The 22,698-nt window shown below is 51.6% G+C and overlaps 1 protein-coding gene and 1 pseudogene across 2 annotated transcripts in view; one reads left to right on the top strand and one right to left on the bottom strand.

Annotated features, from left to right (window-relative positions):
• Slc6a6 (solute carrier family 6 member 6) overlaps window positions 1–22,698 on the bottom strand; it is a 71,599-nt gene that overhangs the window by 18,284 nt on the left and 30,617 nt on the right. For both annotated transcript variants that reach the window (XM_050160246.1, XM_050160245.1), the window contains exons 2-5: window positions 14,989–15,228; window positions 13,567–13,701; window positions 11,943–12,177; window positions 2,351–2,483 (exon numbers count right to left, since the gene is read on the bottom strand). In XM_050160246.1, the coding sequence (XP_050016203.1) occupies window positions 2,351–2,483; window positions 11,943–12,177; window positions 13,567–13,701; window positions 14,989–15,217 (732 nt within the window). In that variant the 5' untranslated portion in view covers window positions 15,218–15,228. The remainder of the gene's footprint in view (window positions 1–2,350; window positions 2,484–11,942; window positions 12,178–13,566; window positions 13,702–14,988; window positions 15,229–22,698) is intronic.
• LOC126512446 (60S ribosomal protein L30-like) lies at window positions 4,949–5,295 on the top strand (annotated as a pseudogene).

Here is a 22,698-nt window from a genome sequence, read left to right as displayed (position 1 = left end):
GTGGGCTCAAGAGGGAGCTAGCTTCCAGCCTCCTGATATTCAACTTTACTTGGGAGCAGATGGCCTGGGCATCACGAGTCATTCAATCAATCATTCGCTTGACACCAGGGGAAACTGAGGCTGAGCAGGTGAGAGGGATTTTCAAAGTCATTCTGTGTGTAGGAGCAGAGCTGAGACCAAACCCAGGTCAGGCACTGTCTGCCCTGGAGAGTGACCACAGACCCAGCCGTGCACAGGTCCAGGCCCTTCCTGGGTGAGTGTTGGCAGGCTGTGTCCTTGTGAAGACAAACACGAACATGCCTGGCTTCTGCTTCACTGCACCTGCAGCTCAGCACAGGGATGAGGCTGAGAGTGGGGAGAAGGGAGCTGTCTTGAGTTCAAATCCCAGTTTGGCCTCTGATGAGCTGTGTGGCATTGGGAAAGTTAGTTAAGCTCTCTGAACCTCAGTTTCCATTGTACAGGATCGAAGAACTTCTGGAGGATTAAAAGAGCTGCCATCCAGCACTGAGAGGTCATGTGAACACCCCAGGTACCTGGCTTGTTGAAGAAGTAAGACTGAGGCTGAGTCTGGGACCGATTTCAGACCCTCAGAGTTGGAGAGGCCAAAGCCAAGCACCTGAACTTGGGTTCTGGGGCATCTGGGGCCCAGGCCCCCACCCATCACCCTCCTGTCTCCTGGACTAAGTTAGCCACAGAAGCAGGCTTGGCCAGGACAAGGGCTCAGCCCCCATGGCTGGGAGCCTGGTCTGCAGCCAGGGCTGGAAGCTGAAGCCAGCCAGCGGGTGGGCTTCTGGACGGGTAGGCGGGCAGGCGGACGGACGGTCTCTAAGGGCCTCTCAGCATTGAGCTGGAGGAAGTCCACAGAGCTGTTTGTCTTGGCTTCTTTGACCCATCAGGCCTACTATTGTTCTAGGAACCGCGCGTGCCCCACAGAGCAGGGTGTAGCTCAGGGTAGGTTTGGGGGTGGTTTTGGGTTGGGGGGGGGGGGGGGGGGGGGGGGGGGGGGTTGGTGGGGTGGGGGGGGGGGGGTGGATGGGACGGACTTTGGCCAGTCTATTTTCACAGGAGTCTCAGATGCAGCTTGGTACCCTTTATTTGGCCTTGGATCTGTCTCCTTCGTAGTGTGCTGTGTCTCAAATATTGCTGACTGGTAGACATCAACCTCCTCCATCAGACTGGGGGCTTCCTATATCCTGGTCAGATGCACAACAGGTCATTTCCACTGACCATTGCCTCTGCCTGCAATATGCCCCTCAGATACTCAACTCTCCACACCTCGCTCATCTTCGTTCGGTCACCTCAGTGACCCTTGCCTGGCTCACCTATAAAAGAACCTTACACTGCTTTCTTCTGTCCTGTAACCCTTGGCACCCGTGTCCCATGCTCAACTCTCTGCAGCCCAGCTTTTCCCAGCCAGCCCCAGATGCCGCACACCGTAGATCCCCTCACCCCGTTTCTAAGACAGGAGGCTCAAAGGACATCAGTGCACCCCTGAACACGGCTGGTGCTCTCCAGCACGCTCAGCACCAAAGCTCCTTGGACACTCGCTTCTACGTGGAGAAACTGGGGCAGTGGGCAGAAGGCAATTGGTGCTTACTCAAGAGAAGGGGTCAGGCCCACTGGGCCACAGACCTAAAGTACTGGGCATGCTTCCCTCAACCCTCATGTTCACTGTTCAACAGCCCAGGGGACAGGCTCGGGGGAGGGGCTGCTCTAGGACAAGCTGCCTGACTTCTTCTGAGCCTCAGTTTCCTCACTGTTTAGAGGAAGGCAACGTATGAACTCCCAGGACTGCGGGTGAGAAGGGAGCACAGTAGACAGGGTCCTAAGGAGCCAGGCGACACCATGTCAGGTTCTCTCTCTCTGCCTGTCCTATGAGATGATGCTAGCAGGGTGTGGTCCAGGTCTGGCTGACTTCCCTTCAGACTGAGGTTCAGTACAGCGGAGGGCTCTGCACCCCAGTACAGAGATAGTGATACAGGGCAGCTAAACAGCCTTGCTTCAACATCTGTCCTAAACCGGGGGTGGGGGGGAGGGTTGTCGGCCCGCTTTGCAAAGCTAGGTTGCACACTGTGGGCTGATGGATGGCCACAGTCTGGCTGCCAACTGGCCTCTGGCTCAGTGAGCCTTGCTCATCATACCAACATCAGGGAACAGGGTGACCGCATACCTGGCTGCACACCAGTCACGAGGTCACTAAGCCCCCGACACCACACGGGGCTATGTGCCTGCCTGTCAGAGCTCTCCTGTGTCCCAACATGGGCCCTCCTCCAGGGGTAGAGCTCCCTCCGCGAGGAGAAGCTTTTCGCAGTACAGCTATCCCTGACGCAGGGGACAGGGGTTCACTCACCTTGCCTGTGGATCGAACACCCTTCCAGATGCAGAAAAAACAGACGAGCCAGACTAAGAGGAGGCAGAGTGCAAGGTCCCATTTCAGAGCACCTGGGTGGTCGATTCCAGAGGACAAGCTGAGCACATTACGCCTTTGGGGAAAGAGAACAAGAGGTCAGGAGCTGGGGGGCCGCCTGGCAGCAAAGCCAGCATGGGCAAAGTCCTAGGTTCTGTCTCCAACAAAATAAAATACAAAATGTTCATTTTCATTCTAGCACCAGGGAGGCTGAGGCAGGACTGCCTCGAATCTGAGGCGGGCCTGGGCTCCATAGTGAATTCCGGGTCAACCTGGACCACAGAGTGTGACCTTATCTCAAAAATAAGTAAGCAAGTAAATTAATTAATTAATTAAAGCAAGATAAATCAGCACCTGTCCACGTCTCCGCAGAGACATCTCAGTGCTAGCCCCCACCCAGGCACCGCATGTGTGTAGCTTGGGACCCACTTGTCAGGAAGACAGTTGGGACTAGGACAGCAAGGCAGCCAAGAAACTGCAGAATCCTTATAAGGTGACCTCAGCCTCAACCCAGCCAGGCTATGGGCAAGTCCAAGTCTCCATTTCCTCCTTTGTAAAATGGATACTGGTTTGTGTGGTGAGAAGGCTCAGCCTGTAAAGAAGCTGTGGCCAAGCCTGCTGTGATCTGGGGCCTGCATGGAGGAAGGAAAGGACTGACTCTTTCAGGCTGTTCTTTGGCTTCACACACACACACACACACACACACACACACACACACACACACACGATGTTTTTTAAGTGGAGAATGATTATCTGCAGGACATGTGGACAACGTTCAATTTCAACTGTAGGCCAAACACAAGGTTTTAATCTCCGCTTCTGTCCAGTTGCTAACCTAGGCGAGCTACCTAACCACCCTAGACCTCTGTCTCAGTATGTAAATGGGGGTGGATCCCCCTCTCAGTACCTTTTGTCCTAACTTCCTTGATTTAACTCTGACTTTTATCTGGGGATGGTGGCACACACCTGTAATCTCTGGCTGAGGCAGAAGGATTACGAGTTCTGGGTCACCCAGGGCTACATAGTCAGATCCTGTTTCAAAAAAAAAAAAAAAAAAAAAAATTAAATCAATGGAAAACAAAAAACTAACCCTGCATGTTATCTAGATTGTTCTCAAAGTATAAGCCTAAAAAAAAAGGCAAAGTGGGTTCTATATGGGCGCAAGGTACCCATCTTGTGGAAGTAACTCATGAGGAAAATACCACAGGAATGCCCAACACCACACCAAAGTCTGGAGGTGGCTGACCCCTGACACACCTGATCACATGACTGCAGGACAAGCATGCCCACAGAAGTTGCTGGCATATAGCGGGTGCTCAAGTAGTGCTGGCTTCCTCCCTCTTTCCCTGCCAGAGTTTTGGAGCTCTCTGGAGGAGGCAGGTCTATAACTTTCAGGACAACACCCAGGGAGAAGAGGCTGCTAACCTGCTCAGAGTCACACAGAGGAGCTGGGGTCTGTGGAGAGACCTCCAGACATCTTTGTCACCTGGCCCCTCCCCGCAGGAAAGGAACCAGAGGAGGCAGTGCAGGGTGCTCACAGCCAAGATGACCATGAAACCTGCGGCCCAGGTACACTGTGTCCTGCAGCACCCATGCTGAGCATGCAGATCTCGCTCTTCTCCAGGCCTCCAGGTTACATGCCACCCAGGCTTTGAGCTGCCAACCACAGCAGAAAGAACACAGGGCCCCACACTCCAGGAGAATCCCAGACAAAGCCAGTTCTTACAGTTGCAGGCAGGTCCCTGTCCCAGGGCACCCTCTGAACAGGTGGAGACTATACAAGCCTCAGTTTGTAAACAGGTAGTGCCAGCTTCTGCCCAGGGTGCTACTTGGGAAAGCATTCTAGGATGTTCTAAGCTTTCAGTGAGTTAATGGAACCCCACAGTCAGGAAGCCAGCTGGGTCTTAATACCCTCTGAACCAGGACCTTTTGGCCTTTTTCCTCCCGAAATGCCTCAACATAGGGATTTTGAATAAATTCAAGGATCCTTCTCAATTGGCCTTCAAGCAAAATATTTGGCCCACAGTCATTGTTCTCAGGACCCAGGATGACACCTAGGACACCGCAGGATCCATCAAACACCCATGGAATAAATGAACCACTCAGGAGGAGAACCAGGTCTCATACTACTGGGTCCATGCAACAGGAGGAACCCCCAAGCCTAAAGGAGAGGCAACATCAGTGCCCCTTACCATGTGGCTGGAAGAGTGTGATTGACACACAGGAGACAGAAGCCGGCAGAATCTGACTACTTCTTGCCTTTTCCATTGATCTCAAGTCAATTCATGGGGTAGAACTCATTCACCGCATTTCACAGATGGGAAAACCAAGGCTTGAAGGGTCAATTTGCCCACACTGGCAAAGCCACTAAAACTCCAGGCCTGCCTGCGTCCCAAGGCTCTCCCAACTCCACAACAACATGTTCTGATTTTAAAATAAGATAGCGCCTGCTTTTCAGAAGGACCTCCAGGGCGTTCTCGCTCCCCAGCCATCTTGGCGACTGGTCTTGGTTGGGGGCCGTCCCGCACCTAAGGCAGGATGATGGTGGCTGCAAAGAAGACAAAAAAGTCTCTGGAGTCGATCAACTCTAGGCTCCAACTTGTTATGAAAAGTGGCAAGTCTGCCCTGGGATACATACAGACTCTGAAGATGATTAGACAGGGCAAAGCGAAATTGGTTATCCTCGCCAACAACGGCCCCATTCTGAGGAATCACAAATAGAATACTATGCCATGTTGGCTAAAACTGGTGCCCATCACTACAGTGGCAATAACATTGAATTGGGCACAGCACTACGCTACAGAGTATGCACACCAGCTATCACTGACCCAGGCGATTCTGGTATTATGAGAAGCATGCCAGAATAGACTGGCGAAAGCAAACCATGAAAGTTTTCCTTTAATAAAACTTTACCAGAGCTCCTTTAAAAGAAAAAAGAAAAGAAGGAGGAGGAGGAGGAAGAAGAGGAGGACCTCCAGGTGCTGGAAGGCTGGCTCAAAGATTAAGAGCACTGGCTGCTCTTACAGAGGACCTGGGTCCAATTCCCAGCACCCACATGGCAGCTCACAACCATGCATAACTCCAGTTCCAGGGGATATTGCACCCTCTTCTGATTTCTGGGGCATTAGACACACAAGTAGTACATATATGCACACAGGCAAAACACCTATAGATATAAAATACAATTAAAAATTTAAATAATAAATGAAAGGGCCCTCCAGCCCTCCACTGAGCTGGAATCATCTGGTGGCTCAGGGCGGCATCCTAGGGTACCTTCACAAAGCAGGCTAACAGCCAACCACATGCAGCTGGGCCCCTGCCAAGCTGAGACCTGGCAGCACCACAGAACAAAAAGCCCTTCCCATTCAACATTCAGCACTTGGGTGCCAGCCATGGAAGCTCAGAGGACAGGGAGAAATGGCCCACACTAGTGTGAATGGGCCACATCAGGGGAGAAGAACATGGCCCCTTTTCACACCTTCACACATGCAGCCTTTTCCCTGGCCTGCCCTCTGTCAGTGTGCCCGCTGCAGCTGATGCTCCAGGGGTCTTGCTGTAGCACCCATCTAACCCGCTTCCCTTCCCTGCCAACAACAGGCTGACATAGTCTACTCAATTAATGATTGGCCACGAAACCGCCATGCCGCTCTGTTCTTTGGGGCAATCCATCATGAAGTCCTCCAAAGTCAGATCCTGCTTGTCCTGAGAGCCCGCCCCATCCAGGTCATGACTCCCTTTCTACCGATTCCCACCACCCTGCTAGGCAAAGCCCAACAGTGCCCACTGCTGCCAGGCACTGCCAAGTAGAGTTCCTTTTGGCAGCCGAAACAAGCAAACTGAGTCCTTTTATCCTTCTGCTACTGGGGACAGTCGCTGCAAAGTGGCATCCACTGACATTTCAAGGTGGATTTTCCCTGACCCAGTAGCTAGCTCCATTTCCAAGGCTATCTCCTATCATTCTACCAGCCTGGGTGCCCACAGACAAAGCATTCAACAGGAAGTGGTCCGGGTGCCCCTCTATAGGGTAGAGCAAGCCTTGGGGCAGGCTCGTGTCAAGTTCTTGATGTGCGGATAAAGTAGCATAAAGGACTGAGTGAGCCCAAGAAGAGCTGCTGTGATAGGGAGAACCAGAGCATACACCAGTAAGCAGGCACTGGGGACTGGGACTCAGCAATAAATGCAGCGATTTTGCTGTGTGAGTATTCATATGTTCATAAATGTAAATATACATATACACACATTATAGACTTTGGGGGGCGGTGTTGAGACAGGGTTTCACTATGTAGTCCTGGTTGTCCTGGAACTCGCCTTGTAAACCAGGCTAGCCTTGAACTCACAGAGTTCCGCCTGCCTTGGTCTCCAGAGTACTGGGATTAAAGGTGTGTGCCACCCCTTCACCCCACCCTAGCTAGACATTTTTTTTCTGAGACCGAGTCTCACATAGCCCAGGCTGGCCTTCAACGGTTGATCTTCTTGCCTCCACCTGAAATTACGCAGTATTGAAGTCATCAGACTTCACATAACTTGCCAGGGCCATAAAATGTCCTAGGAATAGAAGGAGTAAGTCTGTTAATTAGGCTCTGACAGATGGGGGGGGGGGGGCGGGAGAGTAGTCAGAGGGACCGTCCACTAGTCCTCTCTGTGTGCTCCCTCCAATGAGGATTCACGGATCCCCTGGGCCTTCTCACTGCACGAGTGCATGCCTGAGGTTGCCACACCCTCGTGGGTGCCTCCTAAACACCTGCTTCCCCCATGATGCCCTGCTCAAGCCCTACTTTACCCCAAAGTCACTACAGCAACTTCTTCCCAGCCTACTAAATTCTCTGCACTTGTCAGAGGGACCCCACAGTATCTGTGAGGCCAGCTCACATCCTTGGCTCCACATCCTCCCATGGCTCCAGCCTCCCTCCTAACATGTCCCTCTCACCTTCCACTCCAATGTTGTTGCTTTAAAGAATGCAGGGAGTACCTAACAAGAAGACTAGAGTAGCAAACAGACAGGAAGCCAGACATCATGGGTGTAGAGCCATCCACTCTATCTCCCTTCCTCACCTGCCCCTTGACTTCTTCCTCAGGGGCGGAGTGTGGTCCCTGAACTATTGCTTCTTCAGCTACGGTTCCGCCATTCACAGACAGTCTCTTTCCCGGTTTCTGTTCTGATTCACTTTTCCCAGAGGCAACCATTATTCTGGGACACCCTTCATCAAGAGCACCCCAGCCCTCTCCTTCCCCGGCGCTGGTTCCGCTGTCCGCACTTTCCCATTCTGACCTTCCTTTCTGACTGGTTGATATGTCTGTCTTACTAGAAAGCTCCGTGCATGTGGGCCCTGCATCTCTCTGAACCACAGCACCCAGTACATGATTAGGTGAAAGAATTCACTATAGCCATTTGGTAGATGGGGAAACTGAGGCTCAGCCTCCCATTGACCCTAGGCGGAAATCAAGCCTAGGGCTGATTCCTTTTCTCTGATGCCCTCTGGGGCACATCAGTGTGTCTCTGGCCAGGGCTCCCAGCCTTGAGTTTTCCAGTCTCTTCCAGAGGTAAGCTGCAGATCTTTTCCAAGAAAAGGACCACATCTTGCCAGGATGGGAACTAAAAAATTGTGGCCGGCCTGGACGCGTGTTTGCAGCCGGCTGCCCTGCTGCCGTCCAGTCAGTACTTGGAGATGTAAATTCATCCTCAGAGTGGGCCAAATCGTTTCCTTTTGACTTCAGGCCAGCCGTTTATTGGCCGCAGCCGTCCCCTGGAGACTGGCAGAGGCAACAATTATAAAAGAGCTGCCGCCGGAGCATGGGGCCCCCACACAGCCCTTCCCGCACTACCTCCTCCTTCCGACAGCTCCGGAGGAGATTGGCTGAGCATGGCTTGTGTGCAAATATGACTCATTTCTTTGATTCTAATAGAATCTAATGATCCATGCTGGGCTCCCAGGGGGCCCTGCAGGAGCCTCGGAGGAAGGCCTGGCTCCAGTCTGCTGAAGGGCGTTAGGCCAGACCAGGCCCCGCCTGTCTTCCAAGGCCTGTGGGGGGAAGCAGGAGGTTTGGGGACAGAGGTGACCTGAGAGGGGGAGGTCCAGTGGGGATGAGGCTGTAGGGGCAGAAGTTCTGTGGTTCCACCATGCAGCCACTAAGCATGCCCTGACGCCAATGTAAAATGTCAGTCTCTGGGGCCGAGTGGCTTCTCACAGGAATTGCAGAGGCTAAGAAGGTGCTTAGCTTTGCAGACAGGGTTAAGTATGGCAGGGACAGGCTGAAAGAGGGTCCCAAGCCTGACCAGAGACAGGAGAAATACAGATGTGCACGCACACAAGCAGTAGAGCATGTGACCTGTGATCATGGACTTGGCTCCAAAGCTTGTCCTGTGCCACATGGGTAGGAGATAGAGTAGAACACAGATAAAAAGTTCCCTCAGGGTGGACCTGTGGGTGCTGGGTTCCCAGAACCCTAAGCACATAGCTTGCCCAGGTTCCTTAAAGTCAAAGAGCAGATGTGAGTGCTGGGGCCAGGCTAACGCTGGCTCGCACAGCATAGAAGGACGAGTCGAGCTTGAGTTCCAGCTGCCCTGACCTTAGAGGCCTGGGACATGTGGGAGCCACACAGGGGAGGGGAGTTCCCCTCTGAGGTCCTCCTGCCTCCATGGTAACCAGCAGAAGGGAGGGGTCACGGGGTAGCTGACAGAGTCCTCTAGTGATCAGAAACTGGGGGAGGCTCTGCTCCCACCATGCCTGTTACCTTTGGCTCCCAGACCTCCAGATCTGGTTCAGGTAAAGAAAGAAGGGAAAACTGCCTGGTCCTGGGCCAGTGCTCAGTGAGCATTGCTGTACCCGCTCATTCCTCTCTGACAGGGTAAGACCACAGCTTGGGAAAGGCAGGGATGGACCAGAGCTTCAAGGAAAAGGCAGGGAGCAACCAAGAAGCCACGTGTCTTTTACCTGCACAGTCGAGTCCCTCAAGAGGCGTGGCGCACACAGGGAGGGTGGCTGGATTCTGAATGCATGATGGAGGGCCAGTAGGCTGCACATGGAATGTGAGGAGGAGTGTCCCCCTTGCCATACTCTTTTCCCTACTTAAGAAACCTCAGGGGCCAGCAAGAGGGCTGACTGGATAAAAGTTCTTGCCGCTAAATCTGACGACCTGAATTCAGTCCCTGGAACTCATGTAAGGACATAAGGAAAGAACTGGCTCGACATAGTTGTCCCTTGACCTTCACATACGTCATGATGTGCATGCCTCAACCCTCCTAAAATAAATTAAACGGAGGAAGAGGAGGAGGAGGAGGAGGAGGAGGAGGAGGAGAAGCCTTTGCATCAACACCTCATTGCACCCACCCTGTCACCCTCCTGATGGCTGCTTCAAGTCCAAGACAAGGGAGCTTCTTGTAGGCAGGAAGCCCTTACAGACTTGGTGATGCTCTTGCCCACCCCATTTTTGCACACAGGCTCAGCAGACGGCTGCCCCGAGGCCTCACCTCAACCTGCTCTGTGGCTCAGCTCAGTGCACCCCAGGCTCAGGTGCTGTGAATGCTAAGGTATTCTCAGAGGTTCTTCTAGAATTCAAAGTCAGGTCAAGATACTGTGCAAGCCAGTGTGGGTAGAAGCCGGCACCCCTTGGGCACAGCATACCCACAGACACTGTGGAAGAGCCTGCAAAAAAGCCAGTGGAACCGGGCATTTCCCTTAAGTCTCGGTGTCTCCGAGTTTTCCTGACGAGAAGCAAAAGCCAAGAGCTCTGCGCAGGACTTCTAGAATACAGGGGTGCTGGAACAGGCTCAGGCTGTGGATGTCTGAGGAGAAGGCAAGGGGCTCTGAGCAGGGTTCTTCCAAGACTCTCATGCCACAGTGACGGGTGCCAGGCAAAGGCAAAAAGAGCATGACTCTCTTACCACCAGAGCCTGTGGTCATTTGAGGGGGCCACATGCAGATTCTAAATGCCCCCAGAAGGGACACTTAACCATAGTGATGATGTAACATGAACAGTACCCTGAGTGAGAGAACAGCTTTTCAGGGTGACCAGGCAGGGGTTCATCCAGCTAGGACTGCAGTATAGCGCTTAGGACAATACTAGGGTCATCCCAGGTATAGACACTGAGGCCCAGAGAGGAGACCGCATCTGCCCAAGACAGATGTGGCATCATGAAGGTTCAAACCTAGGAGGTAATGAGGTTCAGCAGATACCTCAAGGCTGGCCAGGTGCCAGAAGCCTGGGAGGGGTAGCCCTGGTAGCTGTGCCATGCCAAGAAGAGCACAGAAAGGCCAGGGCTCGTGGCCTTGGGCCCCTTCAAGGAAGAGTGAAATGCCAATATTCCTTTGTTTTAAAAGCTCAGCTCTCTGAAGGGTGGGGAACCTACTTTTAACACTCCCTTTGTTTGCTAGTGGAAAACATACACATCAGAATACCCAAAGTCCCCAAAGCCCAGAGCCCTGCCTGTGTAGTACAAAAGGCGTAGGCACGGCGCAGGCCACCCAAGGAAGGCCACCTCCTGCAAGTAAGAAGAGCTGACCCATCCTTGTAGGCATCACAACGCATCTCTCTCCTGATGGTCCCTAGTTTGGCTTCCTTGAAGTAGGATAACACCTCAAAGGCAGCCACTGTCCACCAAAGAGAAGGATTCTCATCCCACGGTAGCCTGGGTCAGGCTTTTGTCTGCCTTGGTTCTCAGCTGCACAAGAGACCTTATCTCAGTCATTTCCAGAGGCGAGAGGCTGCCCCTGACTGAGCACCCTGAGTTAAGAGCATTTGCTTACAAGGGAAGTGATGCACTGAAGGGTTTCTAATCAACTTCCATGACCTGTTAGGATGTCCTGGAACACAGGCTCGTGAGAGTCCTCCAAATGCCATTAGTACAAGGAGATATCTGCGTGCTGTTCACGTTAGGGCCTGCCCGTCTGTTGCTTCTAAGCTGTCTATGGCAAGCTGAAGGGGAAAGACTGGTGATGAGATCACCCAAGTCATCTACTCCTAACACCCTCTCCATTGCGAGGCCAGCCACAAAAGTGACCCATGGACACATGAAGGAGCCCAAGAGCAGACCTTCCAAACTGACAACAACCCAAACTGGCACCAAGTAGTCGTGAGTTCAGCAAACAGTGCTTGGTTAAAACCACCATGCTTGGGAATGGCTGTTACACAGTATGAGCTAACTAACTGATATATCACACACACACATATAATTTTACTATCAACTCACCTTTTCTCTGTGATAATAAAATGTTTTCCCCAAAATATATTAAGAAAATTATAACTTTCAAACACATGTACACCTATATTTGGAGAAAATTCTCTCACAGGAATCCCATGGGAAAAGAATGATACATTTTCCTCATTTGACAGTTAAACTAAGGCTCAAAACTTGCCTTTCAAAAGCAAATAGCTTTTAGGTGGTACACTGAGATTCAATTCCATCTTGTATGAGACAGAGGCACAGCATTAACTCCAGCGGTGTGTTTTCCTTCCCTCCAGACAGGGTCTCCCACAGTCAAGAAGATGCTGTCCCCTTAAGACCTGCCGATGCCCCTCCTCTTTCCCATGAACTTACTCCCAGAACTCGATGACAGGCGAGGTGAAGTTGGTGGCCCCAAGGGAGATCCAGAGACTCTCATTCCTACGCAGGGTGTCCTCCATGCACTGTGGTGTGTTCCAGCTGTGGTTGCAGTGGGCCCAGGGAAGCTCCTTCTGGAAGGACTGGAATAGGTAGTATGTGGCCCAGGCCAGGATGACAATGTAGTACACATTCAGGAGGGACACGATGACGATGGATGCGTAGCCAATGCCTATGGGCAAGGCAAGCAAAATGGACACGTGTCAAAAAAGAGGCACATCCAACTGGGAGGCACTGGTATGCTAGGCTGTGGGTCAAAGGAGCCTTCTCAACAATAAGCAGAAGATAGTCACAGGGTGAAGGAGTAACTGATGACGAATAAGGCATGTGAATGAGTGGTCAGGGAAGTGGTGGCGGGACAAATCACAGGAATGAAAGTAGGGACAAGACAATAATGGTGCAGTTGGACTGTTGGATGGGTGGACAGAAACATGGATGAAGAGAAGGATGGATTTTTCTATAAAAATAGGTGGATAGAAATATAGATGGACAGATGGACGGTAGATGGATAGAAATATGGATGAATGAATTAATAGAAACATGGATGGATAGATTGGAAGGATGGGTAGATGAATAGATAAATGAAAATATGAAGGGAAACAGGATGGATGGATGGATGGATGGATGGATGGATGGATGGATGGAAACAGATAAGAAGACAGAAATATAGAAGGATGGATAGATAGATGGAAAGACAGGTTGATGATAGATACAGACAGAAAGGAAGGAAGGAAGGAAGGAAGGAAGGAAGGAAGGAAGGAAGGAAGGAAAATGGATGGAAGAAAACATGGATGGATGGGTGAAAACATGGATGGATGGTTGGATGGAAACATGGAGAGATGGATGATGGATGGTTGGATGGATAGAAATGAATGGATGGATGCAAAGAGTTAAATGAACGGACTTTATATTCATATTTGAATGTACATTTGTTGTATATATAGTCTAATTCTTGACGTGTACATATGGTAGTTGGTTGGAAGGCTGGATAGATGGGAGAAAAGGAGATGGAGGGCCTAATTGTTGAGTGACTTATTGGGAGAAAAAAGTAGTAGGTAAGTATTTATGTGGGTGACTGAAGAAGGGACTCGTATTCCCATTCCTCCCGCTCCATCACATGTCACTCCAAGTATACACTAAGTACCAAGCACACATGAAGCCACCATCAATAGAGTGCTGGCCACACACACAGAACATTCAGACATGACTGTCATTGTCTTCACAGCAAATAGAATGAGGAATTGAGGCTCAATGAAGCCCCTAAAACCACCCCAAGGAGAGAAGCAAGGCCTGAACCCAGACAGTCCTCCAGATTCCTGCATTTTGAGAGAGCTGCCAACTCACTTATCCGAACACCCACAAAGGTGACCCCAAAGGAACTTTCTGAGCAGCCAGAAACCTGCTGTATCTCCCTTCTCCCTGCCTCTTGGTGACAGTGACATCACAACATGCTGCTGCCCTGCATCTGGCACTGATACATGTGAGGAGATCTGATAAACCCAGAAGATGGCAGCTGTCACTAAAATCCTGGTGATCTAGGTGACCCTGGCTACATACTCACCAGAGAACAAGGGGCAGATCTTCTCCCAGCAGGTGATACCCCCTTCTGAGGTGTACTGGCCAATGATGACCTCCAGGAAAAACACAGGCAGGCCGCTCCCAAACAGGAAAATAAAATACGGTATGAGGAAGGCACCTGTCAAGTGGGCAGAAGGGAGAGGGTGAAGCCGTGACTGTCAGAGCACGGTCATCGCTAAGGTGCCCACTCCCAAGCCCTCCCCACCAAAGTTATCAGGAGGGAGGGGTGTAAGCATGGAGGCCAAACTCAGACTCCACTCAAGATTCTCCAGGCCCGCCCACCCGTCCCACCCAATAAACTGCAAATCTACCAGGTTCTCCAAGCCACCAGGATGGTACCTCTGCCTGTCACCTGCCTGCCTTCTCCAAAATATCCTTCCCAATAGAAGTTGCTCGGCTTGCTAGCCCCAGGTACAGCACTACCTCCTGCTGGAGCTTCACCCATCTGCCACAGGCCAGCCTGGGTCAGTGGCCAGGAAAGTCCAGAAACAGATGGGGTAGAAAGCGGGAGGAGGAACCTCCAGCTGGTGGTGGGTGTCGGGGGGAGACAGGGAATGAAATATCTAAAGGGGGTGGTCCAACCTGCGTACACTAATGGCTTCAGCGGGTCCATAAACACTGTGAAACTGTGGGTACCTTGGGTCTAGGCTATCTGCTTTGTTCTAGGGAGCAGCTAAGATACTCATCAGAGTTCCCAGGGCATCTGATACCTATGAGGTCAAGAAACCAGGTGCTAAGGAGGAGGTTCCCCCAAAAGCAATTCTCCTACCACAGCAACAGGCAGGAGGATGCCTACCTGTACAGTCACATGACAAGTGGGTGCCACCTACATTCTTCTCTGGTCCCCCTCTGCACCAGCAAAAACGGATCTAGGCTGGTGTTGCCTAACTTTGACACCCAAGAGGGCTCTCTCAGAGCCCTCCGCGGGAGGAGATACGGCCCACACAAAAACCCAAACCCACCAGCTCAACACATCACAGCTAGAATACCTTCATGGATGTCCTCCGGCCCCACTTCCCCTTTGCATTATGGCAAAGGTTACTGGTTTGCTATTTACTGAAAGAGACCGGACTAACTTTTGGGAATACAGAGGGTGAGGTAATGCTAAAAGAGAAGGCTGTGAGCTCAGAAGTGGTGGAAGAGAGGAACAGAAGGCACGAATGTCTGAGGTTGAGGGGATATGGGTGAGACAGGGCAAACCAGAGGATCAGAGGGAGTGAGGGAGGGTCCTTCATAAGGTAACCTAGCCAGAGGCTAGCACAACACCACCCTGTACTCACACATGCTGACCCTGTGTCTGAGGTGCAGTTGGGGCAGGGTATACCTGTCCTGGAGAAGGTCGCAGAATAGGAAAAAAAAAATTTCTCACGCTCTGGCCCTAGCCTTCGGTTTGACCCACACATACCTCCACCATTTTTGTAGCAGAGGTACGGGAAACGCCAGACGTTGCCCAAACCCACGAATCCTCCGGCCACAGACAGCACAAAGTCAATCTTGCTGGACCACTTCTCCCTCTGAGGGGGCTTCCCCTCAGCCTCATCCTCAGGCCGCGTTCCGGGGCTCTTCCCTGGAGAAGGCTTCAGGATGTCTTTGTGGAAGTCTTTCAGACATTGCAGCTTCTCCTTGGTGGCCATTTTCTCGTTTTCTATGGAAGGAGAACCAATGAGGAGGATGAAGTCTACCTCAGTGACTTAGAACCAGGTCCTGCCCTCACTGCAGCAGGAGCTTCCCCACCATGAGTCCCCATCATAGAAGCCATCTAGACCCCAAGGATCTCAAAAATTCAGGGCTTAAACATCTGCAACCTATAGAAACAACAGGCTCCACTTCCCAGGCACCAATCAAAGAGAAGCACCGGTGGCCCAAGACCACCCCTTTTGAAACATCAAATTTCATTCAGCCTGTGTACCCTGGGCAGTTCCAGACATCTTCCACAGGAGAGGCGGTCTGCAGCTCTCCACACCAGCAAACACTTTTCTAATTTGAGGTCTGTACAGAAGACAGTAACTCACATCTCAGGTACACCCTCGTGCAGAGCCTAGTGTGGGGTCTGACCTCCAGGAGGTGCCTGCTCCAAGATGAAGAAGAGAAGAAGGAAGGTGGTGTTGGCTGTACAGAACCCCACCCTGGGAAACAGGCTTCACCATCAGGGTATAGAAAATGGGTAGTTACAGAATATGTTTGTATTAGAAAAAAATAAGGCTTTCTTATGCAGAATTATACAAGGATGCTTGTGGCAGCTGAGGATGTGAAGCCAGGGCAGAGTAAGTGTGGAAAGCAAGGAAAGCCTGGGTCCCATCCCCAGGCTGTAAACCAGGGCTTGCTACTTAGTATCCATTACTCAGTCCTGCTGACTCCAGGCTAAACCCACGACCGACCAACCGCAGCAAGCAAGGGTCTTGCTTTCTGTTTCCCAGCTGGGCCTGGACGTAAGGAGGCTTCCTAAGGCTGCAACAGTCCAGGGTCACCCTCCTGCTTGGGACTCCACCCTGGGCAGGGGGTTGTATTGGCTGGTGTTCAGCATCTTCTCCTAGTATCTCCTTGTGTCTCTGAAGCTTAGCAAAGACGGTCACCTCTTGGGGTGTGCACCATCCAAGTCATCAAAGGACACATAAGCAGGTCCTTTGATAAGAAAGGAACCAAGCACATCCAGGGACCCTGTCAAGCCAGGGTCCTGTGAGCAAGGGATCACATGCAACAGGGCAGAGAGCTGCAGGGTAGGAATGGGGAGGGGAACGACTCAGAGCTAATAGCCCTCCTTGATCTTTTCTGAGCCTCCCTTTCCCTATCTGCAGACTGAAATGAGTGATAACAAAGGCAGCCGAAGAGCCTAGGACACACCTTGTTTGTCTTCCTGATCCAAGTAGATACTTGGCACTGAAATATCAGATTTCAGAGAAAAATGGAAATTTGAATTCCTCTTACAAAACGGGAAGGTCAGAGCACACAGGGTCTGTGCTCCTCCTAAGAACACCCGCTGAAATAGATACAGAGCGCGCTGTTCCCAGCTCATGCCCTCTGGGAAAGCACCTTCACCTGCCTGGCTGCAACCTGGCTTCCCACAGCCAACTCCTGCCTGAGCACACTGCCCAGCTGGAAGTCTTCTCCATGACCAGAGATAAGGATCTGTCCTGTTTAGAGCTCTGATGCCCGGCACACAGTAGGGCATCAGAAAAGTGCTGCTGTACCAACAGAACTTCACTGCCATGGGGAACATGATAAGACCTTGCACTAACGTTCAGAGTGGCTGCCAGAGACATTAGGGTATACAAGAGTGACATGCCAGGTCCCCGGGGGGTTCTGCAAGGAGGAGAGGCCCAAAAGCTCAATAACCCCACTTCCCCCACACCTCCTTCCTCTCACTGGCTGGCTTGGGGTGGAGGACCCCAATTGTTTCACTATCTGGCAGGGAGCAGACCAAGAAAGGCTTCCTGGAGCCACTGGGCAGCCCCCGGAGTCCTTCCTCTGTCTGGGGGAGCATCCGCATGGCCTTTCTCTGCGGCTCCCCCGGGGCCCGCATGCCTTAGCAGGCCTGTGGCCACTGTGAAAACAGCTCGAGCAGCCAGCATTGTTCCTGCAGCAGGTCAGCAGCCCCCGATGGTTATCTGAACAGCTCATTGTGGCCTGTGGTGGGCGCATAATTGGAGGATGTGGGACTCCACTCCCTCCCAGGGAAGGGTCCGCTCAAGAATGACCTGGAGCCTCCAACTGAGAAGGGCTGATCCACCCTTTAGACACGTCTCAATCCTTGGGGCAAGGTCAGCCTAGCTTTTAAACTTAAGAGGAGGAGAAGGACCAGCTTCCAGTACTCAGGAGGGACAGAAGGGGGTCAAGGGTCTCCTGGCCTCACAGGCAGCTACTGGCCAAGGCTGGACCTATTAGGACCAGGACTCTAATGCCCCATGGCCCACTGCCCTGACAGCCCTGGTTCTAAATTCTGGACTCCCAAACCCACTAACAACTCCCCAGGAGTGTGATTCTCCTTCACCATCACATCTCCTCCCTATGGGAGTGTAGTCCAAGAAGCAACGGTTCTCCATTTGCCTTTGGAGAACCTAGGGCCCAGTGCTCCTGCCTCAGCATCACCTCCCACCCTCAGGTTGGCTGCAAGTCACAGGACTACCATCTAGGGAGGGTAGCCCCAAAGTTTCAGACGCCCCTGTGTCCAGAGAAGGGCCTGCAAAGTCCCAGGCACCCTGCCCTTCTTCTCTCTTGGATTCTCATTTCAAGCCCTTCGCGTGTGCCTGTCCAGCGGCCCAGCAATATACTATTCCAGCAAGACCTGCAGATCCCCTCAGCACATTCTTGGCATCCACCCCCACGTCCCTGTCACCATGGCAACCTTCTCTCTCAGCCAGCAGCCCCTAGCGCAGGCATCTACAGCAGCCTCCCCATAGGTCTCCTTGCTGCTCTGCTGCCCCCCAGCCTATTCTCATGCAGCAGCTGAAGGCAGCTTAAAAAAAAATCACATTCATAATGGACCCCAGCTCTCAGTGCATTGCTAGAGGGAAACACCAGGCCTGCTCCAGTCCCTGGCCCTCCTAGATCCCAAGCAAGACCCTCACAAACCCTTATTCCCCCCACACCATGTGGGACAGTCCCACAGGAGTGTTGCAGCTTTCCCCACTCCTATGCTGGCTGCTCCAGGCACTGTGGTAGCAGCTTGGTGATGCGAGCCCTGAGGGGCTGAAGGACCTTAGGCAAGGCACTCAGCCCCTCCTCATCTTTAGAGCAGTAGTGCCTGTCATGGGGTGCAGAGAGAGAAATGAGGGGGTACACGGAATAGCTCAGAATAGCACGTGGCACATAGCAAGCACTCCCTAAAATAATAACTGGCGTCATTATTACCAACCCCAGGGTGGACAAGACCTTTATCCCACTCAGCAAGAGATGAACAAGGCCCAGCCAACTCTGAGGTCACTGGAATGAGCTGGTATCACAGAGACCCTGAGGCTTTGCCTCAGCCCTTGGCTTCTCTGCCTCTGCCAGCCCAGGCTGAATTCTCATGACACCCTGCCTAGGGTCCACCTCTATAGACTCCCAGTTATTTCACAGGCCACAGCCTAACACAGCGAGCCCCTTCGCACCACCTGCTGGCAGTCTGCTGCTCCAAGGCAGTTGTGTCTCTTGGCTTAGGGCCCAGGGTTGTTTCACAGTGGTGAAGGTGCTTAATTCTCTTTCTAGGAGCTTCCTTACAGTTAGCGCAACTACAGGTGATTACCGTTCATGGAGTTACAGGCTCAAGGATGAAGTGCCTCTCCCCATACGGCTGAAATCACTGTCCCTTTTCCAGGGGTGGCTGCCAGATCCAGCTGTGCTTGAAGATCACCAGGCAAGTTTTGTCACACACACACAGCCCAGGTTGACCCTGGAGCCAGTGACATTGTGGGTTTACAAGATACACTTTTGTGGACAGTTTAAAAACATCAATTTTTTTTTTTTAGTACCTAGGCTAAACTATTTCAGAACAGCTTCCTGTTCTGTCATTCTTTGCTGGGGACAGAAGGGAGGTATGCAAGAGGGAAGACAGGATCTCAAGTATCCCAAGCCAGCCTTGAACTCACAGGTAGGAGGGATGACCTTGAACTTCTGATCCTCCTGCCTCTTGAACCCAAGGCCTTGCACGCACCTATGCAATACCGCCTCAGGGCACTCAGAGGGGCCAGGGTAGGTGGAGCTAGAGTCCCCACCTTGCTTTACACCTACAGAGTGTACAGAGTACAGATCAGAAGAGTCTACTGTGTATAAATAGGGCTGCTGGGTCAGAGAAGTGGCCTGCCCAGTGCCGAGCCCACTGACTGGAGATGCCTTCATTACCTGGCTCCTGCCTGCCTTCCTCCCAGGACCCGTCTAGCCCCTCTGGCCTTCAGACACCCTCCACACCAGCCAGGCAGGTCTTGAAGTTGATTTACATTACCCCTGCCTCCCCAACATTTGCCTCTTTACTCTAAGACAAAGGGACACAAAGCCCCAGCTCTCAGTGCCAGCATTCGCCTGCAGGATCTTAGCTCAAATAAACGATCCCTACTAGAAATGATTAAAATCTCTTACTGTTGCTGCCTTCACCATTCAGGATCTCCTATCAAGGAGGCAGGCACACATCTGCTTCCTCTTGAGCTTGTCCCCGGCCCACCCCAGTGCCTAGCACACAGCAGGTCCTCACAGAGAGCTTGGTGAGAGATCGGATGTCTCTTAGGGAGCCTCTGCAAGAGGAATGAGAGGCTCTGTATTCATCGTGAGCAGCTCTCAAAAACTGGGGCAGGAGATGGGTCACATACCCATTGCACATATGGAGACACTTTAGTCTGAAGGGCCCTGCAGAGCCAGTCTATGGCTAGACCCCTTTGTACTGTCCTCTCTAGAGAAGAGCTTCCCTCCTTCCCTTTCCCTGTTCACTGCATAGCCAGCAGGCATGAGCTTCCATGAGGAGGCCATGATGATGATGCTTGGTGACCCAGGACAAGTGACAACCTCTCTGTGACTCACTGGAATATACTTGAGAGCTCTCACCACACTATGGTGAACAATAAAAGATATATTCAAAAACTGTCATGAGAATTACAGATTTTCAATGTTCTCTCCATACTGTAAGTATGTAAGAAAGTTGGTTTGATATAGCAATTCCATAACAAATACGTATCTAAAAACCTCATGTTAGGGCTAGAGATGGATTTGTGGTTAAAAGCACTTGCTGCAGCTGCGTGTAGAGGTGGATGCCTTTAATCCCAGCACTTCGGAGCAGAGGCAGGGGAATCTCTGAGTTTGAAGCCAGCCTGGTCTAAATATTGAGTTTCAGGACAGCCAGGGTTACACACAGAGAAACCCTGTGTGAAACCCCAGTATTTGGGAGGTTGAAACTGCAGGATTGCCAGCAATTTGAGACTAACTTAGGCTACATAGAGAGTAACTGGACTACAAAGTATAACCCTGTCTCAAAATGAAAGTAAATTCATAAAGAGGCTGAAGAGACGGCTCAGTGGTTAAGAGCTCTGGCTGCTCTTCCAGAAAACCCAGGTTCGATTCCCAGCACCCACATGGTGGCTCACAACTGTGTAACTTCAGTTCCAGGGAATCTGATGTTCTCCTCCAGTCTTTGTTGGCACCAGGCACACACGTAGTACACATACAGACATGCAGATAAAACACCCATCCTCGATCATGATGATGATGAAGAATCATAAAGGAAGAGAGCTGCATTTAATAGGAACCACATTTCCCCAGCTTTATGCTAAGTTCTCCCAGGCGTTCTTTTAGTTCACTCCCTCCAAAGGTGCCTTCATTGCCTTGCTTTTGTTGATGACACCACCCAGAAAGGTGAAGGTCATTTGGCAGTGGCCACACAATGCATACTTGAGCTGTGAATGGCTCCTAGGCCTCCTGTCCAAATCTCCAAAGTCCATGGTCATCCCTTAACCATCTCTACAACTTCACAAGTAAAATAGGGCCCGGTGCCTTTAAGAAGCCTAGTGAGATGATGAGATGGCTCAGGGAGCAAAAGCGCCTTGCCTCGCCACAGTCCCTAGATGTGGCTGACATGATGGGAGGAGCAAATTCCTGCAGGTTGTCTTCTGACCTCCACATGAGCGGAGTGACCGGTGCACACACAAACCCACTCACACTCAATAGATGCAATTTACAAAATAAAAACCAGCTGCAAGCCACTAGGCCAGCTGACAAATTAGGGAACCAGGCTCAAGGGCAAACAGGGAAGTGAAGGCCACATGACGTGACAGGCTGAGCCAGGGGTCACGGGACTGTTATGGGGGGCCCTGTGCACAGGGGCCTGCCTCTAATCAGCAAGTGCATCTCAAAGATCAAAAGGGAATCATTGGAGCGAAGTCTCCACAGACCAATAGCAAACATACAGGTGCAAGGAGCAGAAGGGCTGGGATCCATCAGTAGTGTCTGAGGAGGAAGGCTGGGATCCGTCAGTGATATCTGAATGGGAGGCCTGGGATCTATCAATAATGTCTAAATAGGAGGGCTGGGATCCACTAGAACTGTCTGCCAAGGGTCTGCTCTTCTGCTCAGGTTCCATCTATGGCCTAAGAGGTATCTAACAAGCATCACTGGATTAATGTTTTCCGCCCTCTCAGCAGGGGAGATGTTTCTGTAAAGAAAACACAGGAGCCAGGGAGATGGCACTGGCCAGAAAACTCAGCTTTTGGAAGGAGGTACCAGGATCAGGAGTTCAAGGTCATACTCAGCTACATAATGTTTGGGGTTAACTTGGGATATCTGAGCCTGGCTCAAAAAAAAAATTTTTTTTAGGAGAAATTACTTATTTAAAGCCTTTTTTTTAAAAAGTACACCTTTAACCAATTTAACCATTTAATTGGATCACATGGCCTTCATCCTTTGGTAATCTATTTCTGCAAAGAGGTTAAGTCAAGCGTGACAACTGAACCATCTCCAGGGGTCTGGCAGGCAAAAGCAGAAGAGAAGAGCAGGGACCACGGAGGATGGGCAAATATAGGTTCCCGCCATCAAAGGTGCCTCAGGGACTGGGATCCCCTGGGACCATACCCTCCGTGGTGTCTCAAGAGAGCTGGCCTGCAATAGTACACGGTCCAACTTCTAACATCTGTGCTCCAAATGCAAAGAAAAAGGGGCGTGGTCCAGCCTGGGCTCAGCCAACACAGCCCCAGTGAAGGGCAGGGCGCAACTTGTCAGGGTATACTGGCAAGGTCAGCTGGAGCCCCCATGGCTTGCTCCGATGAGGCCAACCAGGAAGCTGGTGGTTTTACTGGACACGAACAGAACACAAAACAATGGACAGCCTTGCACTCATTAGAGTGCAAGTGAACTTGCTAGAGTATCATCTTAGCTCTCCACCTCTGGCCAGGGGCCTATCTATCTGGGGCTCAGCATCCCACTCCTGAGCTGGCTGCAACCCCACCCTCTGTGTACAGGTGGATGCTGAGGCTCAGAGCAGGTCCACATCTTCACCCAGAGGACCAGAGGACCTCCAGATGGGATCTGTCAAACTGAATAATGCCTTTTACCAGCTTACAAGGCCAAGCAGATAGGGTAATGTGGGTTCTGTTTGCAGGTATACACACAGCTGGATTTACATCCAGACAGTCCATGTTCTCGACCATACTGCCATCAAGCC

Source organism: Alexandromys fortis, unplaced genomic scaffold (assembly GCF_014885135.2).
Source record: "Alexandromys fortis isolate MF-2015 unplaced genomic scaffold, M_Fortis_MF-2015_v1.1 scaffold_111, whole genome shotgun sequence".
In the NCBI taxonomy this organism is placed as follows: Eukaryota; Metazoa; Chordata; class Mammalia; order Rodentia; family Cricetidae; genus Alexandromys; species Alexandromys fortis.
This window is presented reverse-complemented; position numbering and strand designations above follow the sequence as displayed.